Source organism: Carya illinoinensis, chromosome 3 (assembly GCF_018687715.1).
Source record: "Carya illinoinensis cultivar Pawnee chromosome 3, C.illinoinensisPawnee_v1, whole genome shotgun sequence".
NCBI classification, from domain to species: Eukaryota; Viridiplantae; Streptophyta; class Magnoliopsida; order Fagales; family Juglandaceae; genus Carya; species Carya illinoinensis.
The window spans coordinates 10,661,893-10,675,487 of NC_056754.1; the positions used below are offsets into that span (position 1 = coordinate 10,661,893).

At 40.2% G+C, this 13,595-nt stretch overlaps 1 protein-coding gene across 1 annotated transcript; it reads left to right on the forward strand.

Moving 5' to 3' along the window:
• The first annotated feature begins 1,079 nt into the window (after positions 1-1,079).
• LOC122303215 (leucine-rich repeat receptor protein kinase EMS1-like) lies at positions 1,080-5,389 on the forward strand. Its single transcript, XM_043114864.1, has one exon. The coding sequence runs from the start codon at positions 1,263-1,265 to the stop codon at positions 5,148-5,150; it is 3,888 nt and encodes a 1,295-aa protein (XP_042970798.1). The 5' UTR covers positions 1,080-1,262; the 3' UTR covers positions 5,151-5,389.
• The last annotated feature ends 8,206 nt before the right edge of the window (positions 5,390-13,595 follow it).

A 13,595-nucleotide genomic window follows, 5' to 3' on the forward strand; every position in this document is an offset into this window, starting at 1 on the left:
GATTTCGGGCCACATGAGAATCATAAAAACTTTTAATATCATATAGCAGATGAGGAGAAGGAAATACAGCAAACCCTTTAAATAAATGGGAAAGACCGCCAACCCAACAGTGCATTGGGATTTTAACAGAAAATCTAGGTTGGCACGATAAAGATAGAAAATGTGGTGACTTCTCCACCGTAGAGATTTTTCATACTTTGATGGGACAAGATTCCTCTTTACCATATTAAATCGTCCTAAAGCATTAAGAATCAACTTATAAAAGCAAGCTGATGGGGGGCAGTAATAGATCCTACTCAACCTTGCAACTATAACCATGCAAGGTGCAGGAATCACTCATATATAAAAGGCGACCGGCGTATTCATGAACGCACGAACAAAAAGAAAAAGAAGAAAGTGATAGAGACAAAAGCAACAATTATCCAACCAAAAAAAAAAAAAAAAAGATAAAGATAGACAAAAGTCTTGGGTTTTCTGCTTAAGTCAAGCCAAGTTGGAGGATTCTTTGTTGGATAGTGTTAGGGTCATTATCAAATGTTGATATCAAATATATACATTAGCACCAATGAATTTTTTATTTTTCTTTAATTATTTTTTACTTTAACTAATAAGAAAAAAAAATCATCATTTCATTAACTATTAAAAAAATAAAATAAATAAAAATATATGAATAGGCACATTTAATGGATATATTCAATTCTTATACTATCATTTTTCTTAATAGGGGAGCAATGTGAATTGTCATGTTTCCAATGAAATTTTGTTGTTAAAGAATAATAGTAATGTTAGGTATAATTGTTAAATAGACAAATTTTATATAAGCATTTTATTAAAAAAATAGATTATACTAATAAAAAATTATTTTTGAGCACTTTTTCGATTATCTTTTATAAAATTTTATATAAAATTTATCTATTTAAAGTTGTCGACAACATTTCTCCGAGGACAAATGGCAAAGCCTGAGGGGTTTTTCTTGCAAAACCAAGTCCAAAATTGCCGTTACAAATCCTCACTCACGTGAGCTACGTGCCCTCTTCTGACACATGTAACTTCTTTTGGGCTATTGGCACAGGATCTTCGCTCCCTTTGTGTTTGTGTATATGAGGGGTCTATTGGCTATGGCTTTCAAGCTTTCCCACGACCTCAATCCCTCCCACTCTTGGACGGACTTTTGCCTTTAAGCTTCTCCATCTCTCTCTCTCTCTCTCTCTCTCTCGTCTTTAAGTTTCTCCATTTCTCTCTTTCTCTTGCTGTTAAGGGTAATGGCTTTCAAGCTTCAATTGTTCAGTGTCTTTGTGCTCCATCTATTTCTTCTGGCCATTTCAGACCGCAATGAGGAAAACCCAGAAAGAAAAGCTCTCCTGGCCTTCAAAAGCTCACTTGAAGGCCCACATTTTCTATCACAATGGAATTCATCAACGCCACTCTGCAACTGGGTCGGTGTCTCCTGCCACCATGGCCGAGTCACCCAACTCGACCTGTCAACTCGGTCCCTCAAAGGCCCACTCTCTCCCTCTCTATTTTCTCTTTCCGGCCTCATTTCTCTCGACCTCTCCACCAACTCCCTCTACGGCCAAATACCATCTGAAATATCCAATCTTCAAAGCCTGAAGGAGCTCTCTCTGAGCTGCAACCAGCTGTCCGGGGGGATCCCGGTTCAACTCACTGCGTTAACTCAACTGCAAACCCTCAAACTCGGAGCCAACTCTCTCGCTGGTAAAATCCCAGAACAGCTCGGAGAACTAACTCAGCTTCGAACTCTCGAACTTTCGGCCAACGCACTCACTGGCAACTTGCCGGCCCAGATCGGGAACTTGACCTGGCTACAGTTCTTGGACCTTGGAAACAACCTCCTCTCAGGTTCTATCCCACCAACACTTTTCCCAAAGCTCAAGTCATTAAGTTCCTTGGACATATCAAACAATTCATTTTCTGGCACAATCCCACCTGAAATTGGTTACTTGAAGAACCTAACTGACCTTTATATTGGCATTAACAAGTTTTCTGGTCAGTTTCCTAAAGAAATTGGCGAGCTACGAAAGCTCGAAAACTTTTTTTCACCGTCCTGTTTCATAACGGGTCCATTGCCTGAGGAGTTTTCAAAGTTAGAGTCACTGAGCAAACTTGACCTTTCATACAACCCATTAAGGTGTTCAATCCCAAAGGCTTTTGGGAAGTTGCAGAATTTGAGTATTTTGAATCTTGTCTATGCTGAGCTCAATGGGTCGGTCCCGGCAGAGCTTGGAAACTGTAGGAACTTGAAAACTTTGATGCTTTCGTTTAATTCGTTGTCCGGGTCATTGCCAGAGGAACTTTCTGAGATCCTCATGTTGTCATTTTCTGCTGAAAAGAATGAGCTTTCGGGGCCGCTGCCTTCTTGGCTTGGAAAGTGGCAAATGGTGGACTCTCTTTTGCTTTCAAGCAATCGGTTTTCCGGGAAAATACCTTCCGAGATTGGGAATTGCTCTCTGCTTAGCCACCTTAGTTTGAGTAATAACTTTTTGACGGGTTCCATACCAGAGGAGTTGTGCAATGCCGCGTCTCTTGCGGAGATTGATCTTGATAGTAATTTCCTGTCCGGGACGATTCAGAACACGTTTCTAAAGTGCAGGAATCTTACCCAGTTGGTTTTGGCGAATAATCAGATCGTTGGTACGATACCAGCGTACCTTTCTGAGCTTCCGCTGATGGTGCTCGACCTTGACTCAAATAACTTTACGGGTACAATACCTGCGAGTCTATGGGATTCGATGAGTTTGATGGAATTCTCTGCTGGGAATAATCTGCTAATGGGTTCTCTTCCTATGGAGATTGGCAATGCAGATGCTTTGCAAAGGCTTGTTCTTAGTAATAATCAGTTGACAGGCAATATTCCAAAGGCGATTGGAAATCTCACAGCCCTTTCTGTTCTAAATTTAAATTCGAATCTTCTGGAAGGGATTATTCCAACGGAGCTTGGAGACTGCAACGCACTCACCACATTGGACCTTGGAAACAACCTTCTCTATGGCTTTATTCCGGAGCAACTAGCCGGCCTGGCTCAATTACAATGCCTAGTCCTTTCTCATAATAATCTATCTGGGTCCATTCCTTCAAAGCCATCATTGTATTTTCATCGGGCCACAATGCCTGATTTGAGTTTTGTTCAACACCATGGTGTGTTTGATCTGTCCTTCAATCAGTTGTCTGGTCCAATACCTGAAGAACTGGGGAGCTGTGTGGTGGTGGTGGATCTTTTAATGAGTAACAACATGCTTTCTGGAGGAATTCCGGGCTCCCTCTCTTGCTTAACAAATCTTACAACCTTGGATTTGTCAGGGAATTTGCTAACTGGCTCTATTCCACCAGAGTTTGGCAATTCCCTCAAGCTTCAAGGATTGTATCTTGGAAATAACGAGCTCACAGGCACAATCCCTGGAAGCTTAGGTCGTTTGAGTAGTTTGGTTAAGCTAAATTTGACTGGTAATAAGTTATCTGGTTCACTTCCAATGAGTTTGGGGAGCTTAAAAGAGCTGACCCACTTAGATTTGAGCTCTAACAAGCTCGATGGTGTGCTTCCTGCATCTTTATCAAGCATGCTGAACCTTGTGGGTCTTTATGTTCAGAAGAACCGGCTTTCTGGTCAGCTCGATGAGCTCTTCTCCATTTCCATGTCCTGGAAGATTGAAAGTATGAATTTGAGTGATAACTTCTTTGGTGGGGAGTTGCCACGATCTTTGGGCAATTTGTCCTACTTGACACATTTGGATCTTCATGGAAATTTGTTTGCTGGAGATATTCCGCCTGACCTTGGGAACCTGATGCAGCTCGAGTATTTTGATCTTTCAAGGAATAGGCTTTCTGGACATATACCAGAGAAAATCTGCGGCCTGATCAACCTGTTTTTCCTGAATTTAGATGAAAATAGATTGGAGGGGCCTATACCCAGAAGTGGGATTTGCCTGAACCTATCAAGAATTTCACTTGCCGGGAACAAAAATCTGTGTGGGAAAATTACGGGTTTAGACTGCCAGATTAGAAGCTTTGAGAAATCATCACCGTTAAATGCTTGGGGACTTGCTGGGATTGTCGTAGCGGTTTCACTTATCATTCTTACTGTAGCTTTTGCTCTACGGAGATGGACTACTGGGAACTGCAGGCGGAATGATCCTGAGGAGATAGAGGAAAGCAAACTAAATAGTTTTGAAGATCAAAATCTTTATTTCTTAAGCAGCAGCAGATCGAAGGAACCTTTGAGCATCAATGTAGCCATGTTTGAGCAGCCTCTTCTGAAACTAACCTTGGTTGATGTTCTTGAAGCCACTAACAATTTCTGCAAGACAAACATAATTGGAGATGGAGGTTTCGGAACTGTATACAAAGCAACCTTGCCAAATGGAAAAACAGTTGCAGTTAAGAAGCTGAGCGAAGCTAAAACACAGGGTCATCGAGAATTTATGGCTGAAATGGAAACTTTGGGGAAGGTTAAGCACCAAAATCTCGTCCCATTGCTTGGGTACTGCTCCTTCGGTGAGGAGAAGCTCCTTGTGTATGAGTATATGGTCAATGGGAGCTTGGATCTCTGGCTGAGAAATCGAACAGGGGCCCTTGAAGTCCTTGACTGGGATAAACGCATCAAGATTGCAACTGGTGCTGCACGTGGGCTTGCTTTTCTTCATCATGGGTTCGTCCCCCACATAATTCACAGAGATATTAAAGCCAGCAACATCTTACTCAATGAAGACTTTGAACCAAAGGTTGCGGACTTTGGGCTGGCAAGATTAATCAGTGCTTGTGAGACTCATGTTAGCACTGATATTGCGGGAACATTTGGCTATATTCCTCCGGAGTATGGGCAGAGTGGAAGGTCCACCTCAAGGGGAGATGTTTACAGTTTCGGTGTTATTTTACTTGAACTGGTGACCGGGAAAGAGCCTACTGGACCTGATTTTAAAGAGATTGAAGGCGGGAATCTGGTTGGTTGGGTGTTTCAGAAGATCAATAGGAGGCAGGCTGTTGATGTTCTCGATCCTACAGTTCTCAATGCTGATTCAAAGCAGAAGATGCTTCAGATGCTGCAGATTGCTTGTATATGCTTGTCTGACATTCCTGCTAATAGGCCTACCATGCTTCAAGTACTGAAGTTGCTGAAAGCGATCAAAGAGGAGTAGATATAGAGTTCTTTCTCACAATAATACTATCAACCTATCAGGGGAAGTTAGGATCTTGATTTGGGAGATTTTCAGTTTAGTAACCTATTTGCAATTTAGTGTTTCAAACATGATTGCGAATTAAATGATATCTCATGTAAAAAGGTTTACGTATTTATTCAGTGTTAATAATTGCTTGTCACGTTTGCAGCACAAAATGAGCATGGAAGTTGAGTTATGCTAGGGCCCATTGATGTGCATCCGCGGTTCTGTTTTTGTTTTGTTATTTCGGCAAACGATTACGACCCCATGTATGAATCTTTCCTTTTAACCCCAGGCCCACCCTGCACACGTGCCTATTACTGTACCATTAGAGCACCTTATGACAGGGACTCAAGCATGGTCTTCAAAATGATAAAATTATGTTTCTTGCTGCCAGCCATGGTGCCGATGCCTGAAAATATCCATAGCCTGAAAGTTATCGAAGCGATTGGAAGCTCAAGCCTGCATTGTGCTTGTCAAGTAAGCACGTATTTAAAGCTTTTTCTTTCAAAGGTGACCCTTTGAGAGTCTTGGAGGATTGCTCGTATTTACAATGGAGGTCATGAAGACCATGGACAAAGACAGTCCGCGACTATTATTTTAATTTTTTTTTTTTTTTGGAAAATCTTTTGTTTATTAGTGTCTTAACCATTGTTATCTTCTTCATTGCATTTTCATTGATAAATTATGCAGATTTTACAATAATTAATAAGCTTTACTGAGATTAAGTTCAAAGGCAGGGGAGGTTTGGAGTAAAACCAAAATCAAAATTTAGTACACGTTAGAAGTAGGAGTGGACGTGGCCTACTTTTTTTGCCCGATCAGAATTCCCTCAACTTTTGCCTGTGTTCATGAACAATAACAAATATCAGAATGTAGACACAAAAACACCTGTTTTATTCTTAGAATATGAAATTCTTGCCAAGTTTTGGCATATGAAGCAATTTTTCCTTTCCCTAAAAGATTGGTATTTGTGATATTTTATTCCTTGTAGAATAATGCTCTGTTTTGGAAAACTCTTGATAATTCATTTGTGAATTACAAAGTATTTAAAAAGAGTTAAGATCAATTAGTTCTGTTATAGAATAACAACTTTTAACTCAATAGCCTATACATCATCTGATTTGAATTCAAAAATAGATTACATGCGTAACTAATAGATTTTGCAAATAAGAGGTTTGTTGCAGAAGTTTTAAACTTTTGAATTTTCAGTTGAACTGGTCATGTTGACTTATTCTTCCACACGCCCCCACAATCGAAGAGGTAAAGAGTGGACCCTAAGATTGTCACGCAAGAGTAGAAAATGCTAAGAAGTCAAGGGCTTTGTAAGAGCATCTGCATATTGATCTTTGGTGGAGATGAGCCGAACATTTAGTTGACCACTGAGAACTTGATCACGGACATAATGAAAATCTATTTCAATATGTTTCGTACGTGCATGGAATAGAGGATTACTTGTGAGATAAGTGGCTCCAATGTTGTCACACCAAAGAATTGGAGGGTGTATAGCCGAAAAATGAAGATCTGAAAGTAAAGTTTTGATCCATTGAATTTCGGCAACAGCATTTGCTAAGGCTTTATATTCCACTTCAGTGCTGCTACGCGCAACAGTTGGTTACTGCTAACAACTCCATGAAATTAAGTTTTTGCCAAGATATACATAATAAGCACCAATTGATCTTCTATCATCCTGATCCGATACCCAATCTGCATCACTAAAAGTCTGAAGTTAAAGAAGGTGATCAAGTTGAATTAAAAAGGCATGGGAGATAGTTTCTTTTAAATATCGCAAGATCCTTTTTACTGTCGCCCAATGAGGTCCTTTTGGATCATGCATATATTTACTAACTTTGTGAATAGCAAATGCAAGCTCTGGCCTGGTGAAAGAAAGATATTGAAGTCCTCCCACAATACTTCTATACAAATGTGGATCATGAAAGAAGGCACCATCTGATTTGTTCAAAATATGGGACGTGGACATAGGGGTAACACAAGGTTTGGACTTGTCCATCTTGCTTCAAAGAATAAGATCAAGTATGTAATAACGTTGAGATAGATAAAGGCCTTTATCACTTCGAATAGCTTCTACTCCGAGAAAGAAACTGAGTTCACCAAGATTTTTTATTGGAAAATCAGTTTGCAATAGGATTATCACATGATTAATGAAATTTAGATTAGCACCTGCTAATATAATGTCATCGACATATCTTAGAAAATAAAGAAGAATAAAACCATGCTTATAAACATAAAGAGAGTGATATGCTTGACATCCTTTAAAACCAATGGCCTGCAATTTGTCAATTAAGTGAGAGAACCATGCCCGTGGTGCTTGACGAAGGCCATATATAGATTTATGAAGTTTACACACATGTTGTGGGTATTGAGGATGAAGAAAACTGGGGGGTTGTGTCATATAAACATCCTTATGCAAAAAGCCATGTAAAAAGGCATTTTGGACATCTATTTGACGAAGATGCCAACCACATAATATAGCAAGTGATAAAACCATGCGGATTGTTGTAGGTTTTACAACAGGACTGGATCTGAAAAATCAACACCTTCCTGTTGATGAAAACCTTTAGCGACGAGCCGAGGTTTGAAACATTCAACACCTCCATCAGCTTTTCTTTTAATTCGGTACACCCACTTGGAACCAACAATATTAGCATTAGGAGGAGAAGGAACTACAGTCCAAGTACCATTTCGCAATAAGGTATCGAACTCCTTGTTCATAGCTGCTCTCCAATTGGGATATTTAATTGCCTTCGAATAATACATTGGTTCAGCTTCATTGTTTGTGATGGGGGCCATAAAAGCTTTTGGAAGAGGGTACCTGATGTGAGAATCTGAAGGTAGTTTGGGTTTGTGGATATTATTTTTGCTACAAGTAGTCATAGGGTGGGTATTCTGAGTTTGTGGTGGAGGAATAGGAACTAAAAAAGGAGGTGGTGGTTCATCTGCATGCTGAACAGAGTGAGGTCTCGAACAAAAGTCTCTGTAGAACCATCATGATCAAATTGAGGTTCTGGTGGTGCCGGCATATTCCATGGAAGTGGTGCTTCGGTTTGAAAATTAGGACCTGTAGAAGGACTTGAACAAGCATATAATAATTAGAGGTTTGTAGGTAGAATGACAGGAGTTTCATGAGTGGTAGGAACAACAGGTTGTGGTGGTTGATAGGGAAAGAGAGACTCATCTAATACAACATGACGAGAAACATATATTTTGCCAGTGGAGACATCTAAGCATTTATACCCCCGATGGCCAATGCTATAGCTGATGAAGATACAATTTTTGGATTGAAAATCCATTTTATGTTTATTATATGGGCGTAAGTGGGGCCAACAAGCACATCCAAATACACGTAAAAAATTGAAATTGGGTTTAGAGTGATTGACCATTTCATAAGGTGATTTTTTCTGTAAAATAGGAGTAGGTAAACGATTAATTATATAAACAACAGTTAAGAAGGCATCTTCCCAAAAAATATTTAGTAAATGAGAATGAGCAAGTAAGGCAAGTCCAACCTCCACACTTTGGCGATGACACCTTTCAATAGCGCCAACTTGTTGATGCGTATAAGGACATGTTATTCGGTGAGTAATTTCTTGAGTTTGTAGAAATTGATTTAAGTTGCGATATTCACCACCCCAGTTGGTTTGGATGGCTTTAATTTTAGTATTAAATTGACGTTCGACTGCAGCCATAAATTGAGTTTTAATGGGAAAAGCCATAAAAATTTGGTCGAATCATCTAAAAAACTTATGTAATAACGTGCACCTGTAGTAGATAATATAGGTGCTGGCCCCCAAACATCCAAATATAATAATTCTAATGGTTTCGAAATAGAAATATGCGAATTGGGAAAAGGCAAAGCATGGCTTTTGGCCATTTGACAATGAGAACAAATAGAGCTCTTATTATTGATAATGGGAAGGGAAATTGCCTTATTAATAACAGGAAATGAAGCATGGCCAAGGCGCCAATGCCACATAGGGGCAGAGACTTGAATACTAGAAAGAGCTTGCGATTGAAGATGAGCAAGCGACACTAAAAAATTGTAAGGTCGTTACGAAGTGGTCCTCCATGCAGGACGTTCCCCAAGTAGTCCTTCACAAGAAAGAAAGAGGCATGAAACTCAAAAAAAACGTTATTATCTTGACAAAAACGGTGAACTGAAAGAAGATTCTTTTGAATATCAGGAACGAGAAGTATTTAGTTAAGAACAAAGGATTTGGATGAGGAAGATATAATGGAAGTACCACTTCGAGAAATTTTCAAAGCTGTAGCATTTGCCACTTGAATATGATCGTGGCCATCATAGTCCTCATCTCGAAGATGGATGTTGTTCATATCATTTGTTAGATGATGGGTGGCTCCTGTGTCGGGATGCCACTCATGATCATCATGTTGATGTTGGGCAGCAAAAAAAGCTTAAGGTGGTCGATTTTGGGACTGATCCTGGTAAGAGAAATCAAAACAATGATAGCACTTAAGCGCATGATGACCCGGTTTGAGGCATACCTGACAAATGAGAGAGTTATGTGCACCCTGATCACGGTTGGTAGAGCTGCCACCTTGACCTTTGCCATGATAGCTACTACCACGACCTCGGTTAGAGAGTGGATAGGTGTTACCAGGGCAAGATTGGAAAAGATGAGGTTGTTTTGTGGCCATATTGACTGACGCAGCAACCTGATGTTGGGAGCTGTTCTGACACAGAGATGATTATAAATAAAGGAGAGACGAAATTTAACGTGGTTCGGCAATTGCCTACGTCCACAGCTGCTGTAATTTCACTATGAAATAATTTTTTCAAAAAACTCTCTCTTCTCACCCACTCTCTTTCTCTCTTGTAAACTCTCCCACACTTTGTCTGCACACACGCAGCACTCTCTGTTTTCTCTCTGCTGCACTCTGTCCGCACACACACAACCGAGCTCTCTCCTATTTATAGGAGAAAGCCGCCTACAATTTTTTTTCGGTGCAGTGATTTATGCAAGAGTCTGAGGCGTCACTTGCTGCAGACACTGTGCATATCTGCAAGTGGCGCCTAATATGCTAAGGAAAGAAACGGTGCATGACTCACTGTTCACCGTTTTGTCTCCACTAATAACAATCTCCCACTTGAAGACAAATGAGTCTACATATCTTCATAGCGACCATTACAGCAACTTCAAGTCATGCCTTTAAGTACGAAGACCAACTGAAGCTACACACAGCTTCAGTTTGTCAGTAATAACTACTTTTGTGAACATGTCTGCTGGGTTCTCTGTTCCTCGAATCTTCTCAAGTATCAGCTGTCCACTATCGAGAAGAGATCGGATAAAATGGTATCGCAACTGTATGTGTTTTGTTCTGGAATGAAAGGCTGGATTCTTTGCAAGAAAAATAGCACTCTGACTATCACTGTGCAGAATACCTTTTTCATTCTTCTTTCCCAATTCCTCCAAGAATGACTGCAACCAAACCATTTCCTTTTCTGCTTCAGTTATAGCAACGTATTCCACTTCTGTAGTTGAGAGAGCAACAATCTTCTGTAACTTAGAAGCCCATGATACAGCTGTACCACCCAGCGTATACACAAATCCAGTAGTACTTTTTCTGCTGTCAATGTCACCTGCTAAATCAGCATCTACATATCCTTGTAGTTTTAAACCTGCTTTTGTAAAGTATAGTGACGTATCTGAAGAGTCTTGTAGATATCTTAAAATCCACTTGACTGCTTCCCAATGCTGCTTTCCTGGATTACTCATGTATCTACTTACAACTCCCACTGCTTGTGCAATATCTGGCCTTGTACAGACCATGGCGTACATAAGACTACCAATAGCAAATGCATAGGGTATTCTGTTCATGCATTCTTGCTCTTCCTCCGTCTTTGGTGACTGATCCTTAGTTAGTCGAAAGTGACTAGCTAAGGGTGTGCTCACTGGTTTTGCCTTGTCCATATTAAACCTTCTGAGCACCTTCTTTACATACTCCTCCTGCGAGAGCTTGAGAATATCATTAGACCTGTCTCTAATAATTCTCATACCAAGGATTTGTTTTGCAGCATCCAAATCCTTCATCTCAAACCGCTTTGATAACTGCTTCTTCAGTTTATTGATCTCCTCGATGCTTGACCCTGCAACGAGCATATCATCCACATACAACAATAGGATAATATAAGAGTTGTCAAAGTTCTTCATATAGCAACAATGGTCAGCCTGCAGTTTTGTAAATCCATTACTGCACATAAAGTTGTCAAACTTCCGGTATCATTGTCGTGGAGCTTGTTTTAGGCCATACAAGCTCTTCTTCAGTTTGCAAACTAGATTCTCTTGTCCCTTCACTGAGAATCCTTATGGCTGGTGTATATAGATGTCTTCCTCCAAATCACCATGAAGGAATGCAGTCTTCACATCTAACTGCTCAAGATGTAGATTCTCTGCAGCCACAATTGCCAACACTAGCCTGATCGTTGTCAATTTTACAACTGGAGAGAAAATGTCTATGTAGTTACACCTTCCTTTTGTTGAAACCCCTTCACGACCATTCTGGCTTTGTAACGCTTGCTACCATTGTGCTCTTCCTTAATTCTGTACACCCATTTATTGTGCAAAGCCTTCTTGTATTTTGGAAGCTTAGTTAGCTCTCATGTCTGATTTGACATCAGTGACTCCATCTCATCTTGCATGGCTTTCTCCTACTTGATTGAATCTTCTATTCGTAGAGGTTCATCATAACTTTCCGGTTCACCACTATCTGTTAGCAAGATGTAGTGTAAAGATGGTGAGAACCGCTGTGGTGGCCTGATTGTCCTTGAAGATCTTCGAATAACAGTGAGTGGTGTACGTTGTTCGATCTGTGTATCATCATTTTCTTGATCCTCGTTCTGATCAGTGTTGACTCGAGTAACATCAAAATCAACAACCTCAGGTTTCTTTGGCTGTTCCTCAGGTTCAGCTTGTGACTTAGCTTTGTACAGAATCTGCTCATTAAATATCACATTTCTACTTCTGATGATTTTGCGATTTTTATCATCCCAAAATCGATAGCCAAATTCTTCATCACCATAACCGATGAAAAAATATTTTCTAAATTTGGCTTCTAACTTGTTACGATCAGTAGAATCTATGTGAACATATGATAAACAGTCAAAAACTTTCAAATGGGAAAGATTTACCTTCTTTCCGCTCCAGACTTCCTCTGGTAGATCGAACTTTAAGGGAACTGAAGGTCACCAATTAATCAAATAGGCTGCAGTGTTAACTGCATCAGCCCAAAAACATTCAGGCAATCCTGAATTCAGCCTCATGCTTCTGACACGTTCATTGAGAGTTCTGTTCATGCGTTCAGCTATGCCATTCTGCTGCGGTGTCCCGAGAATAGTCTTCTGAAATCTAATCCCATTTGCAGCACAGAATTCTTTGAACCCTCCGTCAATGTACTCTCCGCCATTGTCTGATCTCAGACATTTTAACTTCAAACCTGTTTCATTTTCAACCATGGCTCTCCACTTCTTGAAAGTATCAAATGTGTCAGATTTATTTTTCAAAAAATAAACCCATACTTTCCTGCTTAAGTCATCAATAAATGAAACATAGTACCGCGATCCTCCAAGAAAAGAGACTGGGGATGGCCCCCACAAATCTGTGTGCACCAACTCCAACTTTGTAGATTTTGGAGTTCTACCATTTTTCAAGAAACTAACTTTTTTCTGCTTCCCAAAAATGCAACCTTCACACATGTCGAAATCAGTTGATTCCAACTTTGGTAACTTCCCCTTGGATAATAGTACTTTCATTCCTTTCTCACTCATGTGACCAAGCCTTTCTCACTCATTTGCATCAGCAATTGCAACAGTATCTTTAATACTTGAAGTCATATATAGAGTACCTGTTTTTGTGCCTCGAGCTACTACCATAGCTCCTTTTGTTATCTTACACGTGCCACCGGTAAATAGTACCGAATGCCCATCAGCATCAAGTTGTCCTACAAAAATCAGGTTCCTCATGAGCTTAGGAACATGTCGCACCTTCTGTAGCAACCATGCACTTCCATTGGACAGATTGATTGGTACATCTCCCATGCCTTCGATTTCCAACGCTTCACCATCTGCTAAGTACACCTTCCCGAAATCACCAGTGACATAATTCTGCATGATTTCTCGGTGTGCCGTAGTGTGGAATGAAGCTCCTGAATCTAACACCCAAGATTCAATTTGGTTGTCGACTGAAAGGAGTAAGGCATCTCGGAGATCTTCTGTTGTGGCATTAGCAGAGTCATGCTCATTCTTCTTCTTTGCTTCCTTGCAATTATTTTTGAAGTGGCCAATCTTGCCACAATTCCAGCACTGTACTTGTTTTCCGGATCTAGATTTACTTCTGCCTCTTCGGGACTACGATCTTCCCCGATTTGAACTTCTACTAGCTCCTCTAT

Coding starts and splice junctions, on each gene's coding strand:
- LOC122303215 (XM_043114864.1), top strand. CDS start 1,263: ATGGCTTTCAAGCTTCAATTGTTCAGTGTCTTTGTGCTCCATCTATTT.